Raw genomic sequence first — 25718 nt, 5'->3', positions numbered from 1 at the left:
AAAGAGAACAAATTATTATACATTTGTATTAAGACAGACCATGGCTGAGGCTGTATTTTCTTTGATTTTCTGAAATAAGGACACATACATGTGGAACACTCGTACACAAGTAGCCTGCAATTTTTTGCAGCAATTCATTAATGATTTTTAATGCGGCCTGGTGTGGCCTAGTTCTGCTAGGCGAGTTATGCCTAAATTAATTATGTGCTAGCAAATTCAACATCTTCAACTGTAAAGTAAAAAGTTGTCACTTCCAAACCAAACCTATGAGGGAATTTGTCCCTTGCACTCCCCCCCCCCCCCCCCCCCCCCCTCTCCTCTCCAATATCTGATGGGGGCATGGGGGGCGTCTATCTTCACCGTAACTGCGCCCGAGCACTGCTTTCTGTCTCTTGTGTGCCAAGGGGACTGCTCTATCTGCCCATCTTCGCAGTTTCTAACAAGACTGGGGCGCCTACCCGTGGCACTCGCCCACCTCGCCTGCACTGGGGAGTACCCGCTGTAGCCACTGCCCCGCTCTTTACTTTCAATTTCTACGCTGCCATCTTAGACCCTGTCCGCCACTGTTGGTTAGTCGCTTTCATCGATCTCTTGCTTCAAGTCAGTTCGACCTGCCATCTATGCGCACCCTCACTGGTGTGGTTATGTGGTGGAAAGCGTTTCTAATGGCTGCCAAAGTCGCTAGTTAGATGGTAAAATCCTGATCAAAAGAAACGTGCCCCGGCCCTTCCTAGTTTGCTTTCTATCTTCCCGAGACCCGTTCATAAGATGCCGTGAGACCTCTCGGTAAGTCTCATTATGGCCACTAGGTGGTGCCAGAGGACAAGGCTTAATCCTTGTAGACTGCTGGTCTACGAAGTGCAGCTCTCTCGCTGTCTGTGCCTCAGTCAGCAAAACGTACCGAGTCAGCCTCACTAAGGGCCAGATGTAGGTCACCAAATGGTGATTGAGATGTAGGGGGCCTAAATTTTACAGAATCTGCAAATTTACCGAATCGGTAAATTTACCGATTCTGTAAAATACCGATTCGGTAAATTTACCGAATGGGTAAATCTATATGTAGGTGGCACTGCAAACAATGCCACAGTCCCCTAAGAATTCGTTATTTACCATGTAATACTATTGCATGGTAAATAACGAATTCCTGTGTACATGCACATCTGTGCATGTACACCTGTGCCATGTGGCACACAGACATACCCTAAGGGCATGTTTGTGTGTCACATGGCACACAAGCCTGAATCAGAGGTGCAACAGGGTGTCAAAGTGACACCCTGTCCCCCTTGTCAATTCGATAATTTTACCGAATCGGTATTTACCGATTCGGTAATTGCCATAGGTTCCTATGGGACTCAAGGCCCATAGGAATCAATGGCATTTACCGAATCGGTAAATACCGATTCAGTAATTACCGAATATTCCCGATTCGGGAATTGATTCGGTAAAAATACCTACATAGCATTTACCGATTTGTAAATACCGAATCGGTAAAATTTGGTATTTACGAATCAGTAAATACTAATTACCTACATCGGGCCCTAAATGCGGCTCTCCATGAAGTCATCTGTGCGCCTGCCTTGCTTCATTCACTGGGTGGTCCTGGTCTGCCAGGCTCACGCTCACTGTGCAGCTCCGTGAAACCATCATTGTGCGGCTTTCATTGCAGCGCTGGGACTGTGACCGCTTGCAGACATAGGGGGTGGGGTGAAGTACGTGCCTAGATTTTGTCCTAAAAAAACATTGATTATCAGGGCAGACATCTCTTTATCAGGACTAGACTCTCCCTCTTATCATGTCTGGCCGTGGGGTTGAAGTGACCCACTGTGTCTTGATATAAACCGAAATTCAAATTATGTACTATATTATTTGGATAGTGAATAATTCACCCTTTGAAGCCCCATCGCGCGTTACGGACGATGGAGTAAAGTGGCTGCTCTGGTTATCAGCTTGTAAGTTCTACACTGTTGCGTATGCGTAAAATGATGCGGATTTCCTGTCAGTTTCAAAACAGTGCTCTACTCGTGACTAAGGGTCAAGTAGGCCTGTGAAAACCGAAGCTAGGGAAGGTTCAAGTAGGCCTGTGAGAGCAGAAGCTAGGGAAGGTTCAAGTAGGCCCGTGAGAGCAGAAGCTAGGGAAGGTTCAAGTAGGCCTGTGAGAGCGGAAGCTAGGGAAGGTTCAAGTAGACCTGTGAGAGCAGAAGCTAGGGAAGGTTCAAGTAGACCTGTGAGAGCGGAAGCTAGGGAAGGTTCAAGTAGACCTGTGAGAGCAGAAGCTAGGGAAGGTTCAAGTAGGCCTGTGAGAGCAGAAGCTAGGGAAGGTTCAAGTAGGCCTGTGAGAGCAGAAGATAGGTTCAAGTAGACCTGTGAGAGCAGAAGCTAGGGAAGGTTCAAGTATGCCTGTGAGAGTGGAAGCTAGGGAAGGTTCAAGTATGCCTGTGAGAGCGGAAGCTAGGGAAGGTTCAAGTAGACCTGTGAGAGCGGAAGCTAGGGAAGGTTCAAGTAGACCTGTGACAGCGGAAGCTAGGGAAGGTTCAAGTAGACCTGTGAGAGCGGAAGCTAGGGAAGGTTCAAGTAGACCTGTGCAAGCGGAAGCTAGGGAAGGTTCAAGTAGGCCAGTGAGAACGGAGCTAGGGAAGGTTCAAATAGACCTGTGAGAGCGGAAGCTAGGGAACGTTCAAGTAGACCTGTGAGAACGGAAGCTAGGGAATGTTCAAGTAGACCTGTGAGAGCGGAAGCTAGGGAAGGTTCAAGTAGACCTGTGACAGCGGAAGCTAGGGAAGGTTCAAGTAGACCTGTGAGAGCGGAAGCTAGGGAAGGTTCAAGTAGACCTGTGCAAGCGGAAGCTAGGGAAGGTTCAAGTAGGCCAGTGAGAACGGAGCTAGGGAAGGTTCAAGTAGACCTGTGACAGCGGAAGCTGGGGAAGGTTTAAGTAGACCTGTGAGAGCGGAAGCTAGGGAAGGTTTAAGTAGACCTGTGAGAGCGGAAGCTAGGGAAGGTTCAAGTAGACCTGTGACAGCGGAAGCTAGGGAAGGTTCAAGTAGGCCTGTGAGAGCAGAAGCTAGAGAAGGTTCAAGTAGGCCTGTGAGAGCAGAAGATAGGTTCAAGTAGACCTGTGAGAGCAGAAGCTAGGGAAGGTTCAAGTATGCCTGTGAGAGTGGAAGCTAGGGAAGGTTCAAGTATGCCTGTGAGAGCGGAAGCTAGGGAAGGTTCAAGTAGGCCTGTGAGAGCGGAAGGTAGACCTGTGAGAGCGGAAGCTAGGGAAGGTTCAAGTAGACCTGTGCAAGAGGAAGCTAGGGAAGGTTCAAGTAGGCCAGTGAGAACGGAGCTAGGGAAGGTTCAAGTAGACCTGTGAGAGCGGAAGCTAGGGAAGGTTCAAGTAGACCTGTGACAGCGGAAGCTAGGGAAGGTTCAAGTAGGCCAGTGAGAACGGAGCTAGGGAAGGTTCAAGTAGACCTGTGAGAGCGGAAGCTACGGAAGGTTCAAGTAGGCTTGTGAGTAGAGCGGTGCCCCTGTTTCTGTGGCATGGAACCAAAGCCTGGTCATTGTTTTTTAAATATATTACCGAGTCATCTCTTGTTTAATGCATACCAGGTATCACACAACACAATCACACAACACAATAGTAATCATTTGATGTGTTTGGTAGAATGCAAGGTTGAGTTAGCTCTTCAAGGCGTCAAATCTACGGTCATCCAGTTACAAGTCAAGTCTGCAGCAGGTTCTCAAACTACTGAACTATCGTGGCACTGTAAACCCTAATATGTATTGACTCTGCACTGTTTCCTTTGTTGCAGAATGCTGTGCGCCACAACCTGAGCCTGCACAAGTGCTTTGTGCGAGTAGAGAACGTGAAGGGTGCTGTGTGGACCGTGGACGAGCAGGAGTACCAGAAACGAAGACCTCCAAAAATGACCGGGTGAGTGGCATGGTGCAGCAAATTCATGACAGACCAGCAGCCCCTCTAACCAGTGGGTGGGTGCATTCAAGATCTCAATTACAGCAGCTCTTTATAATACGTAGACATGGCCGCCTGGCATTTGAGTACATTAGGAGATAACATCTCAAGCCAGGACCTTTGCAAGAGAAAGCCAGTCAAGTAAGGATGCAGCTGATATGTGACTCATTCTACACTAGCCTTACTGTTTATTTCAAGGTCCAAAATCTCTGCCGGTTTTTTTTGGGCCATTTCTATTCTTACGCTAGGAAGGCAACGTCTGCCCCACGCCCTGAGACACAATCCAGAAGCCCTGGGTGATTCTTAAATCGTTGGTTCAGTAATCTGAACCTTATGATGAGTGGTCAGCATTGCCAATTTGTCGCCAAAGCTCATTGTTTGTACCAGCAATGAGAGATTTCTTTGAAGTACAGTTCTTCAAATTGGACTCTGTCTGATCATCCAACATCTTTCTGCAGTGGGACTGCCTTGGGCTGTCTAAATCATGTTTAATGTGGTGCTATTGTCAGAATAAGTTGTGGTTTATAATGTTTTGAGAAGCTCCAAAGTGGTCTTTCAGTTGTGTGAATGGGTATACCAGGAGCATGTGTGTGTTATGGAATGAAATCACACGTGCATGGACTGCAGAGGGGATTTGTTGTGTTTACGATCAATACTGCTCAGTTGTGGATTGCAGGGGTAGGGATTGTATGGTGTGTACTTACCAGCGTGGTAAAGCCTGTTGAGTAAATATCATGTGGGTAAAAATGAGTAGTAAGTGTTACATACCCTAGAAGGATCTACTGCTGTTCCAGTCATTATCCAAGGCAGACTGGCCGACTAAGAAAATCCTTAGAAAGATGGAGGCCGACTTCAGGCCTTCAGGCCACTTAAAAAAGATGAAGCAGGGCCCTTTCTTTGCACTGTCTGCAGCTGCTGTTCCCCAGTCCCCATTCCACTGAACAGGTTCGACAGGGGCTCACTCACCTTGGCTGTGGATGTGGAGCTCTGGCTGCACAAGTTGGTGCACAAGCTTACGTGTGTACAGGTGTGCATGCGTCAACCAGGCGCTTCTTGCCTGTGTAGCTCCTCACTGCTCCAAAACATTGCGCCGACCCTGGGATTATTAATATTCAGCTGGCAATTGGGTGACAGCATCTGCCGCTTGGAAGCCCTGAAATGTTGCAGAGTGCAGTATCTGGACTAACGCCCTGTGCACCCTGCTCTAAGTCGCATGACTGAGGCAAATTATGTGGTTAAGCCAGAGAAGGTGTACGACTGGACGAAACAATAGCGCCTGATCAAACTGCCCTCCCCACCTATTATACTTTGTTATCTAGTATACCAGGCCACCCCTCTGCCATTTCGAACTGCTGGAAATGAGCGGTGTTACTGTTGCCTAATTGAAAGGCACTCTGTTTCCAGACCTCTCGGTATAACGATGACTTCGCCTTATCTAGATTCAACTGTGACCTCCAATTAAAGCCGATATTATGGGAGAGTGTTTCCCTGAGCCATCTTGCCGGCTTAAACTTTTAAGGATGGAGTATTGTATTTTTAGCTCTATGTGAACGTTTAGGTTTTTGTTCGCCCTGCAGATAGAATCACTTCCATGGGTGATGGCTAGGGAGGCTGTGATTTGGAGGTCTGGGCAGTACTGGTGCCCCTCCTGGAGACAGTCTACTGGATTATCTTACCCACCTCACATGCTCCACAAACACAAACCTTCTTCAGGTGTGCTTTTTAAGACGTCACAAGATTTTCTATGGATTTTCTGCATTAGGGCTTCAAGAACAGACATGGAGCCAGCTTGCATCTCAAAAACTGCTGCCCTAGCAGGATATGTGTAGGTCTTACAATATTTCATTAGGTTCCAATGCGATTTACACGCAAAGCCTATGGCTTCTTAGCAAATACTTGAAAAATGGTGCTGTAAAATGCAAAGTTTGGCCTTATTTTTTTTCTAAAATTGACTTCGTAGTAAAACCAAAAGCACCCAAACAGCTTCTTACTCGCTGTAGTGTGGGAATGGTTTAGGTCTTTTTTGCCACAACTGCTTTTGATTCAGAGTCCTGCACTCTGCAAAGTATCCAGTGGTTGCACTGAGCCTGAGGATGATGATTTCTATATTTTTGTGCCGTATGGATGGGGTGTAGGGACTGGCTGAGCCGCGCCATCGCTACCACGCTCAGCCCCTTGTCATGTGCACATCCCATTAGAGTCCCTCGGATCAGCTCGTTCTTCAGCGAGGAACTAAGATGTGGTGGCACAACACAGTAGCAGATGGAGGGTGATCTTGGAAAAGAGAGGGGCGGAGGAAGGTATGGATACAGCTGCCTGTCTCACCACTGGCTGAAGGTGAGGCTCGAGACTGGCTTAAAAATGTGTGTAAATGATCTGCTATACTCTGGCAGACAGTGGTAAATGAGCACAAGCAGGTAAATTCCTTTTCCAAGGGTCACAGAACACTTATTTTAATCCAGGTCCACAGAGTCCCCATTCAAAAGGTTAGAGCACATCTAACTTTGTAAATGGGGATGTGAGTCAAGAGATGAGTGTATGGTGAGAATGCACGGTGGATCGGTTGTAGGATTGATGTCTAGAGGGTGAGTGAAATGACAGGTGATGGAGCGAGGGTTGCAGAGAAGTTCAGGCGCACAGTGCATGAGTGACTGAAATACAAGTGTTCACACCAGATTTGAGGCAGTATGTGTAATTAAATATTTCTCTCTTTGCAGGAGTCCAACTCTAGTGAAAAACATGATCTCAGGCCTGGGGTACGGAGTGTTAAATGCCAGTTACCAGGTACAACTGTCTCCGTAGTTTCCAATCATAACTTATAAGTAAACCCAGAGTGACAGCCCTTTAATGGAAGGTGCAGATTTTGAGGGCTAACTATCCGGTGGCCCAGTTCCATCTGTTTAAATGGCCTACAGCTCTCCTATCATCATCATTAAGGGCTACCATCTGCAACTCGCATCAGTCGGTGCCCCCTTCATCCCCTTCCAGTATCATCAGTCAGTGCACCCTCGATTCCTTTCCAGCGCCATAGTCAAGGCCCCACTGACCTCTCCATGACAATCGATCGGTATTCCTTCTCCCCATTGCAAGTACCAACCAACATTACACTCTTCAGTGTTCCTCATCACTGTGGATTAGCTTGCGTTGGCTTGTGGGCACAAGCCAATACATTCATAAGGGCAGTTCAGCACTGTTGTTAGTCAAACCAAATTTTCAAAATAGAGGTATTGTGTGTTAAATCAATCTGACATTATATAAGAAATCTTTCTGGGTTCTACTTGGGAAAATTGTAACCCTGGGCGAAGTACTATCCTACGCTCGCGTAGTTTGCGAAGTTTGCGCTACTTCGTACTAAGCGAATTGCACGTAGCACAGTGCAAACACAATTAGCGTGGCAGTCATGTTTTGCTTGCTCGCAGTCCTCAACTTCAAGTTGGCGACAGCGAGCGAGCAGAACGACATCCCGGCGAGATTTTTTCCTTGTTCGCGATCAACAACATTAAGTTGCCGATCGCTAGCGTGGAAAATAAACATCCCGGCGAGATTCTCAACGCTGGGAGGTCAGGTTACTCTTTGCGAGTGGTCACGTATGCTTGATACCGCTCGCGATGAGAAACTACCAGTCCGCGTTGAGAAAGCTGCCGCTGGAGTAGAAATCTACTCGAGCGGCAGACCGCTTGCACTCGGCAAGATGCGGTTTGCACTGATTTCACAGTGCGAACAGCATTTTGCACAATGCACTACGCAGCATGCGTAGCTCGCGTAGTGCGAAGTGCACTTCGCGTAGCTATGCGTAGCGTTACTGCACAAACTACGCCCACGTCGCACATTGGTGGGGGGGGGCAAGAGATTAAATATTAGAACATATAAAACAGTGCAGCAAACGACACATATTACAGATTCACCTGTTATTTTCTATATTATGTAGATTAGTGTAAGTAACGCAGAGCACGTTATTCATATCTTAATATGTCTGTGCCTTCGACCTAATTCACCAACTAAATTATGTCAGGTGAAGCCTAGAGGTGGGCAAACCAGTAACGTCATTGGAAGAGATGAGCCATCAAAAGATTTGGCATGAAATGATACCGCAAAATTAGGTTACTTCATAAACCCTTTTGTTTAACTTCAGTCCCCCAGATTACACCACTGCACTGACAATTGTTAAAAGTAATAGTTTGTAAATATGAACTCCTCCCTACCTTCCAGTGCCATGACTATGCTGTCATGAGCGAACCAAGATATGTAACTTTGGTATGTGCACTGTACATTAGACCAGCACTGTTGTATGTGAAGCAATATTATTTATTCAACTATACATAGGTGACGTTGTTGTATAGCACACGTCGTGAACTGAATATGTTGCTGTAGATCACATGCTGCTAACACTTGTGCCCGTCAGTTTTGGGTGCAGAGTTGGAAGTTGTTTTTAATCAAAGAAGAGATTTTCGTACATAGACTCCACCTTGGGCTTTTTTCCACCATTGGGTTCAGCTGTCACTTTGAGTGCTTTAGTACTGTTGCGCTATGGAGGAGCTGAAAATGTTGGCGTTGCCAACTTCCAACATGCTGAATATGTCTGAAAAATCATCTGAGATTGAGGAGGTAGGGTAGGGAGAACACACAATTAAATTATTCCCTTATTTAGTAGTAAGTTCCCACCGTCGGTTCACTATTGGGTTTGTAACCTCTGCCTTCTGAGGGACGACAACGAATCCGCTTGCGATGCTTGTTAAGCCTTCTGGTGCAAAAATATCATTTAGGTCCTGAAGGGATAGATGGTGGCCAGGGTATTCTTGAGCCACTGTCCGGAAATGGCATCGAAAGCTGTTGAAGAATTCTAGATAAACCACCCGTTTCACATTTCACGTTAACCACCCCCAACTCCGTCTGTATACAAAGATTCAGATCAGGGCCCATACGCAGACCTGCCAGATCCATATAAGAACCCAACATCTGCGGATGATGGAGAGTACTGTTGGCATGACTACAAGGTCGACCCTCCAGATGGCCCGCCTTTAAATTCCTGCCAGGTAACACAAACGTATGCCTCGCATTCCTCCAAAGAGTGCCAGACTACCACATGTCCAAGCTCCATGTGGTTGAAGAGGAGGATTACTCCTTCGCAGAAACGCTCTCAAAGATGGAAGATTCATTAAGTTCTTGCGAATGGTAACGAGCATGTGCAAATGCTCTACAGAGAATTATAAGGAACCAATCAAGGCTCCGTTGGTTACTCCAAGGGTGGAGAAAAAATATATAGTAGCTCCACAAGACCCCATCTTTATTCGCAGACATGTTCCACCTGATTCTCTTGTGGCCAACACTACAAGAAAGCATTTAGGCAGGCAGCAAAGACAACCCTCCACCAGATAACGAGAGCAAGAAAACTGAGAACACAGGCAAATAGGTAGTTGTAGTGTTGACATGCAATGACAAATTGCCAGCGGCATTGGCCTGCTCTTCAGAATACAACAGGCATCAGAGGGCGCGAATCTAGCACTTTCTCAACGCTTTAAAAAAGTTAGAACAGGATTTTCCAAGAGGACAGGATACTCTCAAACACAAATATCAAATGTGGCCCTGAAGCCGTTGATTCTGCTTCCTGGGAAACTAACACAAGTATCGTACTTCAGCAACATACATGGCTTAAATTGTCTGGATTCTGACCAAGTGCATCAGCACCTCATTGGCTTGTCCTTCGATAGTGAATACCTTTGGGCCACAAATTGATTCCATGCTTGAAAATATCTAGGACACCAACAAAGCAAGATTCATGGGGGCTCTTCAGGAAAAATGCCACCCAAGTTAGGGTTTTGCCACCAACAAGTGCCGACTGCAGCTAAAACAGTGGCTGCAGTGCCAGTCAGAAGTCCTTTCAGGAAGGTCAGATGTCCATGACATTCTCCATAGGTAGATTCCTGGGGAACAGCCACATGGAGGACAGAGCTTGTTACGGGAAAAATCAGTACATACCTTTCACAGTGAAAGGATATAGTCTCAGATCAGTGGTTGCTCTCTGCTGTTGCCCAGGCATGGCTACTGCTTTGCCTACCACCATACCAGCACAGCATCAACTAAGAACATCTACAGTGGCTGCTAGAACTGCAGGTACTACTTTAAAATGGAGCTATAAAACTTGTTCCCTCACACCAACAAGCACATGGAATCTATTCCCTGTACTTTATGTCCAAGAAAGATGGTAATTTACAGCCAATGTTCGACCTCCGACCACCAAACCAGTACATCATGTCAGAGCACCTAAAGATGAAAACTCTCCAAGATGTCATTCTGCTGCTCTGTGCCGGGGACTACATGGTGACCTTAAATCCCTTAAATCTCAAGGACGCCTGTTTCCATATCCCTATCCACTCAGCTCAACAACAATACCCGAGGTTTGTGGTAAATGGAGTTCATTACCAATTCAAACTTCTATCATTTGGTGTCACTGTAGCACTTCAATTGTTTACCAAATGCCTGGTAGTTGTAGCAGCACATCTTGCGAGCAACATCATTAATGTATTTCCATACCTGGATGACTAGCTAGTAAACCTCTGCAGCAGAGTGCAATGTCTGACTCGCATTCAACAAGAAATCGCACTCCTCTACACATTGGGGTTCACCATCAATGCCAAAAAATCTCACCTTTGCCCCTAACAAACTCAACTGTCTTTGAGTCATCCTGAGCACAGTGACTGCAAAGCGTACCCTAGCAACACAGGAGTGATGACATTTCAGAGGCTGCTTCCCCTTTATCAGACGTCACGTTCTCTGGCAGTAAGCATGATAATGTAGCTGTATGGAATAATGGCATCTTGCTGTAGCCCCAAATGCCTAGTTGCACATGCATCCACTGCAAGAGTGCCTTGCAGGACAACGGTCACAACAAACTGGGAAGTAGGAAGATCCAGTGTTGGTAAAGTCCAATGTTCAGCACAAACGGCAATAGCGAAACAACAAAAACTTGGCACTCAACCCCCAACTGCAAGTGACAATCAACATAGACATCTCCCTCATGGGGTGGGCACCACACATTGGTCAGCTCACAATCTAGGGACAATTGTCTCCCCAGCAACAACACAGACACAGCACTGTACTGGAATTGATGGCAGTTCTGTTTGCTCTGTAAACGTTTCTCAACCTTATTTGAAATTACGGTGCTCATTTGCACAGACATGACCTCTGTGTATTACTTGCAAAAACAGGACAGTAAGCACTCATCCCAGTTGTCCAAGCTAGCGCAGACAATTTCGCACCGAGCCATTCGTCAAAAAGCTTTCCTCATAGTGGAGCCAGGAGTGGACAATGACTTTGTGGACCTGCTCAGCAGAGGACATCAATAAAGGAAATCATTGTCCATGTGCTCCAACTATACTTTCACTGACGGGGGACTTTGGAAGTTTGCCAAGTGCGAGAATGCAAAATAACAAAGCTTTGTCTCCAAGTACCTACAGTCCAAAAGCAGTGCACTATGAAACAACTGGTCAGGGTCATTTGCTATGCTTTTCTCCCACTGCCACTATTCCATATGTAATGAGGAAATTCCCACAAGCGTCAATGAAGCTAATCCTCATTGCGCCAACCTGTACAAGACAGTCGTTGTACCTGCTCCTTCTGGAAATGGCATTTCATCCCTACAAAAAGCTACCACTGCGTCCGTACCTCCTCCTCTCAACATCAAGGTCAACAGTATCACCCCCACCTCAGTGCACTGAATCTTGCGATTTCGCACCTGAAGTTTTAGTATTCAGCCACCTACTGTTTCTTGAGGGATGCAAGCAAATTCTACAGGAAGCCCACTTCACAGGCATGTTACGCTGCAGAATGGAAAAGATTTGTCCATTATTGTAGCAATATGGACAAACCGCCCTTAAGAGACACACTGCAAGACAGTATATATCACTTGCTATACTTACAAGCGACTGGACTACCATATTTTTCCATAAGGTCACACCTAGCCAATGCAAATGTTACCTCCAAGACAGAGAACACTAGTCAGTCTTCAAAATCCCTGTTGTTTAAGTTTTTTGAAAGGACTGGAAAGAGTGATCCCATCTAAAAAGCCACCTGTCCCTTCATGGTACTTCAGCGTTGTATTTACCAGGATTATGGGGCATCCGTTAGAGGCTGCTTCACTCTTGTTCACTGCAGTTCGTTTCCACAATAGTGGCCTTTCTCGATGCATTCATTTCTCTCTGCAGGGTTAGTGAAGTGCAAGCTCTAACAGTCGAGAAGCTATTTATCCACATGTACAGTAATCGAGTTTTCCTTCGAACACTCCCATATTTTCTGCCAAAAGTCCTCTCTCAGTTTCATGTCAATCAAATCTTTTACTTACAGTTTTTTCCCGTAAACACATTGAGTTGCGGAATGGGCCTTACGCACTTCAGTTCTTCATTTTGCTTATGTACTACATTGAGATGCCAGATACTTTAGGAAAACGAAGCAGCGCTTTGTCGCTTTCGGTCCCAAGACTGCATATGTGAATCTCCTTTTAAAGCCCGCCCCCACTGCTTTTGTCAGGGCTCACATATTCCACCCTCTCTGTAGTTCATCCTTCACTCATTCTTTTAGCATACATCCACCAGACTGTCTCAGCCTATCTGTGTTGCTCCTTTTTGATACTTATCTTGATTCTTGTCTCCCAGGCTGCCTTGGCTGAGAGTAACTTTCCGTTGCTGAACAGTCCCACTCTTGTGAACACCAGCACCAGCAGCACATCCTTGCACGTGGCCCACGACGATGTTAGCAGCACCGTGGAACAAGTCAACAGCAATGGCAGTAATAGTCCTCGGCTCTCCCCCCATCAGTACAGGTGAGGACTGGTTGAAAGTCTCTCCGTTGTTGCATGTGATAACGAAAAAATGACCAATTCTAGCTTTCCTGGCGTGGGCCTCTGTCCATCAGATCAAGGAGGAAAGACGGAGCAGTGCTTGTGACAGAAGGCCCCTGTTTCCAGGGAGGAGGGCAACGAGGTTTTGACTGAAGTCCAGTCTATCCTAGAGCAAAAGAGGAGCTGGCCCTCCTAGAGACTGGGGATCTTGGTGTATCCCAGGGCTGGTGGAGGTTCACAGTGCCGGAGAATGAACTAGTTGGTATGCCCCAGACAAAGGGTGAGACTCTGAATATGTTCCAGGATAGGACGAAACACAGTGCTGGGGCGGGCGACCACTGTGTACCCCGAAGCTACTGAGGGGCTTGCACTCCTTAGGGGCTTATACTTTTGCATTTTCCAGGGCAGGGAATGAACTGACACCAATGAGGGTTGAGGCACTTGGTATATCCGAGACGAAGCACGATTGCCATTGCTGGTAACTAATCGACTCTGTATATTTTAGGGCAGGAGATGGTCTGACATCGCTGTGGAATGGGATACCGGACATTTCCCAAGAGAAGAGGCACGACTGGTGTTACTGGGGATTCAAGCTCTGCATTTCCCAGCAGGACAGCAAAGAAACTGACAGTGATAGGCACTGACACCCTCGGTATATTATAGAGCAGGAGGGGGGCTGACACTAAATTTCAATGGCAAGGAATGTACTGACATTGCTGGGGACTAAGACTCTTGGTATGTTCCAACAAGCATTTGCAATGCAATACTTCTCGCATTTACGAGAGTTTGAGCTGTTGGCATTGTAAATGTCAATGCCTCTTATTTATGTTTTTTTTTAAACCGATAAATAAAAGGCATTGTCATTTACAATGACAATAGCTTGATCTCTCGCAAATGCATTGCAAATGCGTTAGGAGAGAGTTGTTTTGCCTTTTCCTGCCGGCAATAGCAGGCAGGACAAAGATTTTTGAGAAAATAGTGCTCAGAGGCTGTAATTAAAGCCTATAGAGTAAATACACACGTAACGGGGTGTCGCCATGGGGGGTTACAAAATTAGAAAAGGCGGTACTAAGGAGGGACTACTAAGCCTATTGACCAATAAAAAGCCACAGTTTACAGTCGACAGTGACACAAGCCAATGAAAAAACTGGGTGGAGCTTCGCATCAGTACCTTAATACAGCATGCCTTGCAGAGCAACGCATGCGATACCCAGGCTCGACCCAAAAAGGGGTGCCAACGACACTGCTGGTGTCTAATAGCAATATATCTCAGGGTTCCAGAGGGGCTCTCTGTGCTGGGTTACTGACACCCTTTGTATATTCCAGAGCATAAGGGGTGGGGGTCAGGGGCTTACACTGCTCGGAACTGAATCTCTGTAATACCCTAAGATAGGAGCGTGACCTACGTTACTGGGGACTGAGACACTTGAATTATTCTAGAGAAGAGCTGGGAATGGCCCTGCTGGGAACTTCGGCTGTTTCTGTAGCCCAGAGTTGCAGCGGGACTCGCTTTGTTGGGGAGTTGACACCCTTTATACAGTTCATGGCATGTTGAATCTTGTAGTGCTGTGGACTGATGCCCTCTTTGTATCCCAGGGCAGGGGAGAGAATGTCACTTGTAGGGACTGAGACCCATGCTATGTTTCAGAGCCGTATGGACTCAGTGTTGAGGACTGATGCCCTCGGTATATTCCACAGCAACGGAGGTGCCTACACACCGTGAGACTGAGACCTTAGGTGTGTTCCAGAGATAGCAGGACTGACTGAGACTGATTCAGACTGAGGCTTTCTTCATAACCCAGGGTAGAACGCGGTACTCATTGTGTTGGGAGACTGAATGTGGCCCCCTGTAAACCCACAAGATACATTTGCAGGCATTTATGTTATGTTATTTATGTTATGTTATGTTATTTATTCTTTTGTATAGCGCTCGGCTACTCAAAAAGAGTGTCCCGGCGCTTTATTGGAAAAGGAAAACTGCGACAGAATAACATAACACCAATAAAAGAAAGAACAGAGTGCCAAACAAAAACTCACAAACAAAACAGGCTACTGAGTGAACAACCAAGTTTTAAGGCCTTTTCTAAAGGCCAACAGGCTAGTAGCTCCCCGCAGAGCAAGCGGCAAAGAGTTCCACAACTGTGGTGCCAGCAATCCAAAAGAGCGGCCACCTAGGCGCGCTCTCTTTACACGCGGAACAACTGCAAAGTACAAGGATTCCGACCTCGGAGACCTGGTCGGTTGATAAAAGACCAGTCTCTTTTGAAGGTACTTTGCTCCCCCCTCGTGGAGAGCTTTATAGGCCAGAGTCAGAGCCTTGAAGGCGATCCGATTCCGGATGGGAAGCCAGTGCAGGGTTTTCAACAAGCCCGAAGCACTGGAGCGTCTATTTAGACCATAGATTGCCCTTGCAGCGGCGTTCTGCACCACTTGAAGCGGCTGCAGCAAGTACTCTGGAAGGCCCAGGTAAAGAATGTTGGAATAATCCAACCTGGACCCGATCAGAGCCTGCACTGTCAGTTTTCTGTGCTCCTCGGACAGCAGGGGGAGAAACCTCCGCAGCATCCTAAGGATGCCGAAGCAAGTGCCCGACACCCCCAGGATCTGGGATTTCAAAGTTAGCCTATTATCCATCTTGACCCCCAGATTCTTGGCAACCTGGGAAGAGCAAGACGGAGGGAACATATTCATCGGCCACCAGGCCTGCCAGTCTGGCTCTGTGTCACACCCAAAGAAAAGTACCTCGGACTTATCGGAATTGCACTTGAGGCTGTTCAGATGGAACCATTGAAAAACAGCCCCAAGGCAATCCCGGATACTCTCCCCATCAAAGTCCCCTCCTCTCTTCCATGAGAAGAGGAGCTGGGTGTCGTCAGCGTAGGAGACGATCTGGGCGCCATGCGACTCCACCAACGCCGCCAACGGGGCCATAATGATGTTAAACAGGGTCGGGCTCAAGATAGAGCCCTGTGGGACCCCGACTCCCAGAGGCGGCATCACGGCGGAATCAGGCGGAGCCCAGATCGTTTGCCGGCGGCCGGCAATTTTATTTGAAAGGCATTGTATAGCGCTGGCTAGACCCGAAGGTATCAGAGCGCTTTACATGAGCAGAAGCAATCAAGAAAATCAATTGTTCTGGGTAAAACAAAACAAGCAAGTACATATAAAATTAAGTTAAAATGGGGCAAAAAGCACTTTACATGAGCAGAAGCAATTAAGAAAAGCAATTGTCCAGGGTAATCAAAACATGCAAAATACATCTCATATTAAGTTAAGAGGGGCAAATTCAGGGTGGATCACAGTTTATTTACATCTAAAAATAAGATGGGGGTAACCACTCTGGGAAGAGAGGAGAGAATCGACAGGGAAGAACACATATTTGAGGGAAGGGGGGTAAGGGTAGGAGAAGGGGAGGTCACGGGCAAAAGGGGGTAGGGTCAGGGTAAACAGGAATAATATGTAAAAAGGGAGGGCGAAGAGAGGACCAGGAAGAACAGAAAGATAACCAATGTAGGGGAAACAGAAGGCAATGTTATAGGAATGAATTATGGACCCCAACATTTGTTGACAAAGTGATGTTTTAGGTCTTTTTTAAAGCAGAGGTAGGGTTGTTGTTTTGGCTCAAATTTGACTCTTTACAATTTTATTTTCAGCCATCAGATTCACATGAATGTGAAAGAGGAGCCAGCAGAGTCCGAAGATGACAACAGGCCAGTATCACACTTGGCAACCACCAATCAGAACGTGATGCTTCCTGATGAGCAGGACCCGGAAGAGGAACTACCGATGGAAGACTTGCCATAGGACCCTGGAACTCTTTCCCGCACCATTCCAGCCCGACCAGCACTTCCACTTGACTGGGCAGTGGTTCCAACATCCTCAGTGGAACCATGCCTTGTCCTGTCCAAGGCACTTCCACTCACACCTAAGGTGGCGCCTCCCTCTGGCCGTTCTCCGGAAGCGTGACTTTGACTTCTGTTGCTGGTTAAGAGAGGAGAGAAGCATTCCCTCCCCAGGACATAGACTGAAGAGCGTGTACCTGGGGAATGAGATGGCTCATTGGTCTGCAACCCTCTTCCACTCGGTATGTTTCCAGCCTCCCTTCTTTAACACGGGTTGAAAGCCCTCAGCAGAAACTTTGCCTGCTAAGACTACAGATGCTGCTGGGCCTATATCTGCTGCCACAACTACCAGTGGGACCAAACGAGGAGTGACTGCAACGTTGGAGTCCCCAAAGAGCTCACCCCGGTGTGTAGTCTCTGCGTCAGCTTTATGGGGTGGAGGTGTACCCACCTCAGTGGGACACATACATCATTTGGAAGCATTCTCATACCAAAAACAGCAAGAGCTCTTTCTGCAGTATGGGGGAGGCAGTTCGAGGGGCTTTGCAGGTTAAAGACTGCCTGCCTCTAATTTCTGTTTCCAGATCACCTAGCCGTTACTCCATGACACACCAGCTCCTCGCGCCCCGGCCGCAGATGAGTTGGAGCGCGAGTTGCCACTGCCTATTGTGCGAATACGCGGTTGCCATGAGGAGGACCGGCCATCTTTGTGGTACCACATTTACACGACGTCAGCAGTCATTTCCAGCTCTCTGGGTATCTTCATGAGCAGGACAGTTTACCGTTAATTTCTCTAAGGTGTCTCTTTCCAGTGCATAAGGTGATACAGCCCTCCTCGTCCACCGTAATTACCTTTGAAACACATATGTACCAGGCTGCATCATATTGAACGTTTAGTCGGCCATGGAGATGGGGGCGTCTGCTCGAGGACTTGGATATCAGATGTGCACTGTAACCCCTCCCCTGTGCCACCCCCATCTTGATTTTACCCCTTCCACAAATTCTTCCTTGCTAGGTCACCTCGATCTCAAGCCTCTGTGATTAATCCATTCATGTTTCACTCCAAGGCTGAGTGAGGTCACTAAAGATAGCACCAAGTATCCATGGTTGCTGGATTATTTAACCATGTACCTCAAACCACTCTGTCCTGGTACAAAAAAAGCGAGGCCTGCCAATGTACCACTGCCAGGACCGTTGGTGAACCGTGGGGTGTGCCCTGCGATTAGCTGGTTCCATACTGAGGACCCGACCCCTCAAGTCTTGGCAAGATGCCACGGCCCAGAGTAATGCTCGCAGCTTGCATTGTATTCCTGCCAAAACTCCAACCTGTGTATTTATAATTTATGGTTTTGTAGTTCTTCTGTATTTTAACTTTACCTCTTTTCACCACGTGTTACCGGATTGTTCTCTGGAGTTGTTTGTGAGAAGAGGCCCCGCTACCTGAAACGGAGTGCCACTACGCCACCAAAGAGTTAATGAGAGCGTCTGTGGCACAGGAGGAATTCTCCTGCGGACCCTGTCACCAAAGTGTTATCACAAGATTGTCACCAGGACACAGCTCAAATGCAATTCTCCAAGATCTTCACACACAAGCCTCACCAGGATTTAGCCCACGTAGTGTAGTGAAGCCTTCACACAGCTCAAATCGTTACAAAAGTGTACCTCACCTAAACCTGTCCGCACGTTGTTACCAAAGTCAAATAGCTCCCTAGGACACAGCTCATGTGCAAAACCACCAAAGCTGTTACACTAACACCACTTCCATTCAAACTCTCGTCACCAAAGTCTAACCGTAAGCACCTCACTCAAAGCACCTAATCCTCTGGGTCACCAAAGTCGTTCCACAACTATCTCACCAGGCTCCAGCCCACACTCTGGCACCAAATGAATCTCACCTTGAATTCTCCCAAAGGAGGTCTATTCTAGCTGATCCCTAGAAAGGGGGATTATGCTCTTTCTGGGATCCTTCGCTGGGTGCAGGTGGCACACTGTACCCATTACCTCAGAATAACTAGCGCAGCTAAGGGTGGGTTCCTATTAAGCACGGAGATCTCATAGCAGCCTCACCACATTTAGTGTTGTGTGAACGCGGTTCTAGCTGATCTGCATACAGCCTACTCACATACAGCTCGGTCCGCAGCTCAGAGCCTGCGCTCTACATCTTGCACTACACACAGCCGGTTCTGCGGACGCTCTCCTACATGCGCAGGTTTTTGTTCTTTAATCAGGAGCAGGATCCTTGGATTCAGAAGGGGCATGAGCCTACATCAGCATCTTCTCACAGAAACATGTTGTGCTGTGTGTCCTTAATGGGCAATATTCACATAGAAAGAGAATCTAGCACTTGACCTGCTCCAGGGCGCCATAGACAACTACTTTGTTGTAAGCAGAGCTTGAAACATTGAATTAACTTAACAGACTGTAAATAGGTTGCCATCCCAGAGTGTTGGCTCCTAGCTTCGCAGCACCTCTTCTTCAGTTCTTACATGACACCCTGTGCACTTTTCCTCCTCCTCTGTATGGTCCTCAGTAAAAGGCAGACTTTCTTTGTCACCTTTAAGTTTCACTAGATACCTCAGATGCATATAAATTCCCATCAAATCCACCACACATACTGGAGAGTGAACAATACGATTCTGGTGCAGAGCTAGGACATTTCAATCTGAAGGTGGACATGCATAATTCTTAAATTCCACTGATCGGACTTTCCTCGGGAAATTGGAGGATCCTGAGATTTTATGCTACCAGGGTCCTTTCTGCACTTCACCTGAGCATAGAGTAGGTCACTTGATTATGATGATTTGTGATGTTCCTGCAACAGGAAGTCACAGTACAAAATGCCACAGGCCATTTATGCACTTGTCAGCTTGGAAAGTTTTGACGTTTCTCCTAAAACCCACCGATTCTACCATTCAGTACCCTTTGTCCCACTAGTCATAGGCCCCACCCTTCAACCTCCCAGTCCTTTGACCAAAGATGTATTTTTATGCCAAATGCATAAAACCAAATTTCTGTGTGATCTTGTCACTCCACAGTTAAAAAGCTCATTTTTACAAGTGTCAGCCAAATTAAATTATTGTTTTAAGCCAAAGCTGAGCATTTATTTTGTTTGTTTTTGTGTTTGTCACACCTTTGTTCCAGTTTCTTAAGCTCGTGTCCTCTTTATTATCCCTTTTTCTTCTTCTCTTACCAGCCCTGTTTCTTCTATACTGCCATCTGGGGGATAAGACCACGAGGAGGGGGTCACACTAGATTTCTGTAGTGACGCACCTGTACCATGTCTTACTTCAGCCTAGAGTGGTTGTCTTGGTCCAGACCCTTCAAATCTCACTCATTTTAGACCCGAAACAATGAAGCTGCAAATTAGTGTAGAAGTATCATATACAAGGTGGCAGGAGGAGGGATTGCACTTGGTGGGTGTTCAAGAGATTTTGTCGGAGCTTTTGAACCAGTGTTCTGTACTAGTACCACTAGAATTCAATGGACCAGTAGCCTAGGTGGTTAACGGTGGAGAAAGTCTCACTCTCATACACTACACGGCCGAGCCCTAGCAGCCATTCAGAGACAGCAGCCTGTTGGACGTTTTCTCCCAGTTTCACTACTGACTTTCCATCACACCTGAATATCGCTGTATCAGATAGCCATGGTTAGAACGTATGTGTGTGTGTTGAGGGGTAGAGGGCGGCTGGAATTACAGTGAATAGTAACCAAAATGGAAACATTACAAGCAGGCTCTGCGAGACGCCTCTGCCTTGCACTCACTACCAGCAGAACTTCACCACTCTTGAGTAACCACAAAAAATCACATCTGACAGTCAAAAAATTATTGTACTTTGGAGCTGCCCCCACCCGACTTCACTGGCAGCCGCACTTATTCTGAGTCCCTCTTTTTCAACTGCAAATCTCACTAGAGTTCCAGCCACTTCTACATCCCTCTCTCTCTGCATAAATGCCAAACACACATGCACTCTCTTCCAAAGTTTAACTGTCAAACTTCATAGAGCGCTCCATGACCACTATCTTTGTCAGAATCCTAACATATTTAAGAATACCTGGTAATTTCTTGTAAGGAGCAAGACAGTCTATTTTTAGACCAAAAAAGTAACATCTTATATCCCCCATTTGTGTCAGTAAGTGCTATGCCAAAACCTAATATGGCTGACCCTCCTATGCCTTTGGATAGTGATCCTGGGGTGTGGGACCTCACCCTTCCCCTAGATGTGTGTCTATAGGGGCACCAAGACAGTCCTAGTAGCCTGCCATAATCTGTCTGCAGCGTTTTTATGTTTTTTATGAACACCAATAATTCCAATAAATGTCAGAGCAGGACCCTCATGGTCTGTGACACTCCGAGAAGCCCCAGACACTCCCAGTACTCTCGGAGCCCCCCACCTATACTCTCAGAAGCTTCCAAGTGTTTTCAGAGACAGGTGCTTGCAGTCTCTGCCCTCAATAAAGGTACTGCTCGTACCTCCAGACTGCTTGAATCCTCATGGGCTCTTTGTACTCAAAGATTCCTAATGGTCTCAGAAACCTCAACCTTAAATTAGGATCATGAGGATCTTATGCCTTCAAACCTATTATACCCTCACAACTCCTGGGCCCTCAGAGACTTCCTTCACCATTCCCTCTAACCCCTCTTTGCTTGCTACACACACAACCACAAGCTGGGAAGTTCAACATTTCCTGATATGTCGATTTCCTCTTACCCCCTTTCGGCACATGCGTGGATCAGCCCTTGAGACCGAGGGCGAGGGAGAGGCTAGCAGTAACTGCTTATTGTATAGTAGTGCGAGTTTTTAAAGGGGTAAAGGTTGGAGACACGCCACACTCCCCCTTCTGCCCTGCAGTTGCTTCTACCCTCCTTCGCCCTCCATTATGTATAAAGAAATAGCATTGTTGTGTATTTGTATCGACGCTGCGTGTCTGCACTGCAGACTTTAATTCTTGTACAGTAGATTCTAGCTGCATGATGTAATCTGTATGACAACGGCATTATAAAATGCAATAAAAGATCTCACTTATGAAAACTTGTCTTTGGTATCTGACCTGTGCCTCCTGCGTAATAAGTTTAGGGAATTCTCTGTATGCATTTGTAAAGTGATGTGAGTGCATGTGTGCAATCCTTTTAACTCTGTTTACAGGCAAATAAACACTAAAAATACCAGGATAGCAAATTATGCAGTTGAAGTGGATAAGTGCCCCTTTTAAGTACTAAGGGTTAACTATGCTCTGTTCGAGGCATGTGGGCTGCTGAATTCATATCTGTGCATAGATCGCCGCCTAGTGTTGGGTCCGGATGATTGCACATTGTTGTCCTGGAAGAGTCTTCGAAGTATCACGAGATAGGTGGCTCCTCCCCTGGACTACAGTGCGCATGGGCATCGACTCCATCCCCAGATTGTTTTTTTCCGCCATTGGGTTCGGATGTGTTTCGGTTCCCTCTGTCGGAATCGATAGTTGTTTAACTTTCTTTACTTGAGACCAAAAGGTCTTTAGGACTCGCGTCGGTATTGTTTATCGGTCGGGTTGGTTTATTCATCGGCTCCGATCAACTGCTGCCCTTCCGCGTGCTTTGGCACGGACGGGCCTACACGACGCTCCAGACTACTTCAACATGGAACGAAGTCCATTTAAGAGGTGCCCAGTGTGTGCCTCAAAGTACCCGCGCATCGACGTGCACCCAGTGTGCAACAAGTGCTTGTCGCCGGACCACGACGAGGCCAAGTGTATGGCCTGCTCCAAGTTCCGGTCGAAGAAAACTCTCAAGCTACGTCGAGCCGCAAGACTGCAGGCCCAGAGTTCGGCACCCCCACCGGCGAACATCTTTGAAGAGGATGTTGACGACGACACCATCCAGAATGTCTCGGACTCTAACCCGGCGTCGGAGGTCGAGGAAGACTACGACGCGGAAGACGAAGAGTTCGAGGAAGTCGTCGAGGAGGTAGGGGACGACGACGGGGCCATTGCCACCGTAGAGGATAGCTCGGAAGAGGAGCTTCCTCACACTGACTCCGGGGCCACCCAACATTATAAGGCCCAGGTCGAGGGATCGCCTTCGGGCCTTACCCAAGACCTTGAATCTCGTCCCACGGCTCCGCCTTCTGGCCTGGCCACGGACATTGGTGCGGCACCACTCCCGGTCCAGAAACCGAAAGTGAAACCATCGGGGTCGACGCCATCCCTATCGAAACCGAAAGTGCAAGTCGCACTGGTTGGACCGAAGGCTTCGGAGGCCTCGGCGCCGAAGAAATCCAAGATGGCCGTCGAGCTCAAGAGCCACGCCAAAATGGCCGATCCGAAGAATCCGGTGTCGAAGCCAAAGGCGAAGACGCCCGACGCGGCTGCGTCGGCGCCGAAGTTGGTCGACGCTCTGAAGAGTCGCGTCGACGCCAGGAAGGTCGATGACCATAAGAAGGCCCCAAAGAAGCGTCAGGGCGACCCCAAGTCTCTGGCTGCACCGCTCCCAGTCGACAAGGCAAAGGGGGGTGCTGCGTCGGCTCCGAAAACTGCGGCTTTGGTTTCCGACCCGAATCCGGCCTCGGAGGACTCGCTCGAGCCGGTCCGTCCCTCCGCCTCACTCACCAAGAAGGTCACGGAGTCCCTTCAGCGTATTCGGGAGGGGGCCGCGGCGGTCGAGCCGAAGGACACTGTGCCGCCCAAGCCTCTACAGAAACCGGCGAAGGCGCAGACGCCAATTCACTTCACGCTGCCGCCGAGGACGGCGCCGAAGGCTTTCACTGCGAAACCTGGGGCCGGAGTGCCCTTGAAGCTGGTTTCTACCCCGAAGGCATCATTGGTGGTTCCAAACCCACTGCACCAACCACTAGCAGAGGAGGAGCGTCGAGAGGTCATAATCGACGCCAACACAGGCAAGCTCTCTCTCCTTAAACGGAAGATCACCCCGGAGCCGGTGTTGGAGCATTTCCAAATCCCCCTTAAAAAGAAGTTGGACTCTGCGGGTGCATCTGCCCCTATTGAGCCTGCATCTCCACAAGGTCTGGAGCTCTCACCCACTCATTCTAACGCTGGGGAGGGTGACGGAGACGAAGAGGATGAGTATGCTTATCCAGTTTACTCAGACCCAGAGGATGTCAATGAGCCATGGTCTGCCGGGGGCGACCCTGGGGACCCTCATTCGGGACACGAGCCGCAGCTTTTTGCTGCAAAAACTTCCCCAACAGAAGACTCTGCGGCCTTCAACGCTCTAATTGAAAGAGCTGCAGCCAATCATGACGTCGACCTCCATGCAGACCCAGTGGATGTCGATTTTCTTTTTGACACTTTCTCAGTGGCTGAAAAAACTGTCAAGACATTACCAATGCTCAAAGGAGCGTTAAAACATGCGCCAGAGGTTTTCAAGGAGCCCACCCGGGCAAGAGTCATCAATCCTCGTATTGACAAGAAGTACAAGGCAGCGCCCACTGATCCAACGTACATCAAGGGACAGTTGCCACTAGACTCTTTGGTTGTCTCCAACGCACGTAAACGAGCCAACTCACAAACCACGGGTGATGCTCCTCCCCAGACAAGGAATCAAAAGTGTTTGAGGCTTCAGGGAAACGTATTGCTGCGCTGGCAGCCAATATGTGGCGCATATCCAACACGCAGGCGCTACTTGCACGCTACGACAGGGCACACTATGACACCCTAGAGACCCTTCTACAGCACTTACCAGATCAGTATAAGGAGGCTGCTGAAATGTTGATTCAGGAGGGGAAGCTTATCACCAATGCCTCAATTAAGTGTGCTCTAGATGTGGCTGATCACGAGCAATAAACACTAGCGTTCTGCTGCGCCGGCATGCATGACTCAGAATATCAGGCTTTAAACCAGACATTCAGACTACCATCCTAAACCAGACAGTAAATCCAGACCACCTCTTTGGGCCAGAAGTGGATGCCACTCTTGAAAAAATGAAAAAGGACACTGACACTGCTAAATCTATGGGTGCCCTGCAGTCCCAGCAGTTTCGGGGTGGTTCCTTTCGCCGCTCCAATAACAGGGGCACCTCAAGGGGTCAAGCGTCACAATCCACGCAATTCTATAAAAGTAACACCCAATCCTCATATACCAACAAGGGTAGAGGTGGATACCGTGGCAACAACGTCAAAGGCAGAGGACGTGGGAATAACAGCTCCAGGTCCTCCACCGCCAGCAAACAGTGACGCCTTGTCACTGCCCCCGACCACACAACACCGGTCGGGGGGAGACTCCAGCAGTTCCTGCCCGTGTGGAAGTCCATCACCACGGACAGGTGGGTCAGATCTCTTATCCAATACGGTTATTGTCTGGAACTCACTTCCACTCCACCAAACATACCTCCAAAGAACCGTCCTATGTCCGGCGAGCACTTGCACTTGTTGCAGCAGGAAGTCCAAGTCATGCTGCAAAAAGGGGCAATAGAGCTCGTTCCACTACAAGAAAGGGGAACAGGGGTTTACTCCCTGTACTTTCTAATCCCAAAGAAGGACGGATCCCTCAGGCCCATCCTAGACCTCAGACCTCTCAACTCGTACATTCTGTCAGAACATTTCCATATGCTTACACTGCAGCAGGTTCTCCCACTGCTTCAGCAAGGGGACTTCCTGGCAACTCTGGATCTCAAGGATGCATACTTTCACATTCCCCTGCACCCTTCACACAGAAAATATCTAAGGTTCACCATTCAAAACCAGCACTACCAGTTCAAGGTTCTGCCTTTTGGGGTCACCACGGCGCCCAGGGTCTTCACGAAGTGCCTGGCGACAGTGGCGGCGCATCTAAGACGTCGGAACATCCACGTCTACCCCTATCTGGACGACGGGCTCATTCAAGCAAAGTCGGACAAGCAGTGCGCCGACCACGTGTCCCAAACCATTCACCTTCTGCACGATCTGGGGTTCTCACTGAATTACCCAAAGTCCCATCTCCAGCCCGCTCACATACGGCAGTATCTGGGTGCGACCATAAACACTCTGGCGGCTACAGCACAGCCGAATTCAGTGAGGATCAACAGCATTCAATCGCTGATCCAAAAATTCAGACCTCAACACTCGCTTCCAGCAAGAGTGTTCATGCAGTTGATAGGCATGATGGCCTCCTGCAT

General features: G+C 48.0%; 1 protein-coding gene across 3 annotated transcripts in view; it reads left to right on the top strand.

Moving 5' to 3' along the window:
• The window catches only part of FOXP4 (forkhead box P4), a 305849-nt gene extending 284189 nt beyond the window's left edge, over window positions 1–21660 (top strand). For all 3 annotated transcript variants that reach the window (XM_086923539.1, XM_086923540.1, XM_086923537.1), the window contains exons 14-17: window positions 3795–3916; window positions 6673–6739; window positions 12604–12770; window positions 16442–21660. In XM_086923539.1, coding sequence (XP_086779665.1) covers window positions 3795–3916; window positions 6673–6739; window positions 12604–12770; window positions 16442–16592 — 507 coding nt within the window. In that variant the 3' untranslated portion in view covers window positions 16593–21660. The remainder of the gene's footprint in view (window positions 1–3794; window positions 3917–6672; window positions 6740–12603; window positions 12771–16441) is intronic.
• Window positions 21661–25718: the final 4058 nt, after the last annotated feature.

This window comes from Lissotriton vulgaris, chromosome 5, assembly GCF_964263255.1.
Source record: "Lissotriton vulgaris chromosome 5, aLisVul1.2, whole genome shotgun sequence".
In the NCBI taxonomy this organism is placed as follows: Eukaryota; Metazoa; Chordata; class Amphibia; order Caudata; family Salamandridae; genus Lissotriton; species Lissotriton vulgaris.
This window is presented reverse-complemented; position numbering and strand designations above follow the sequence as displayed.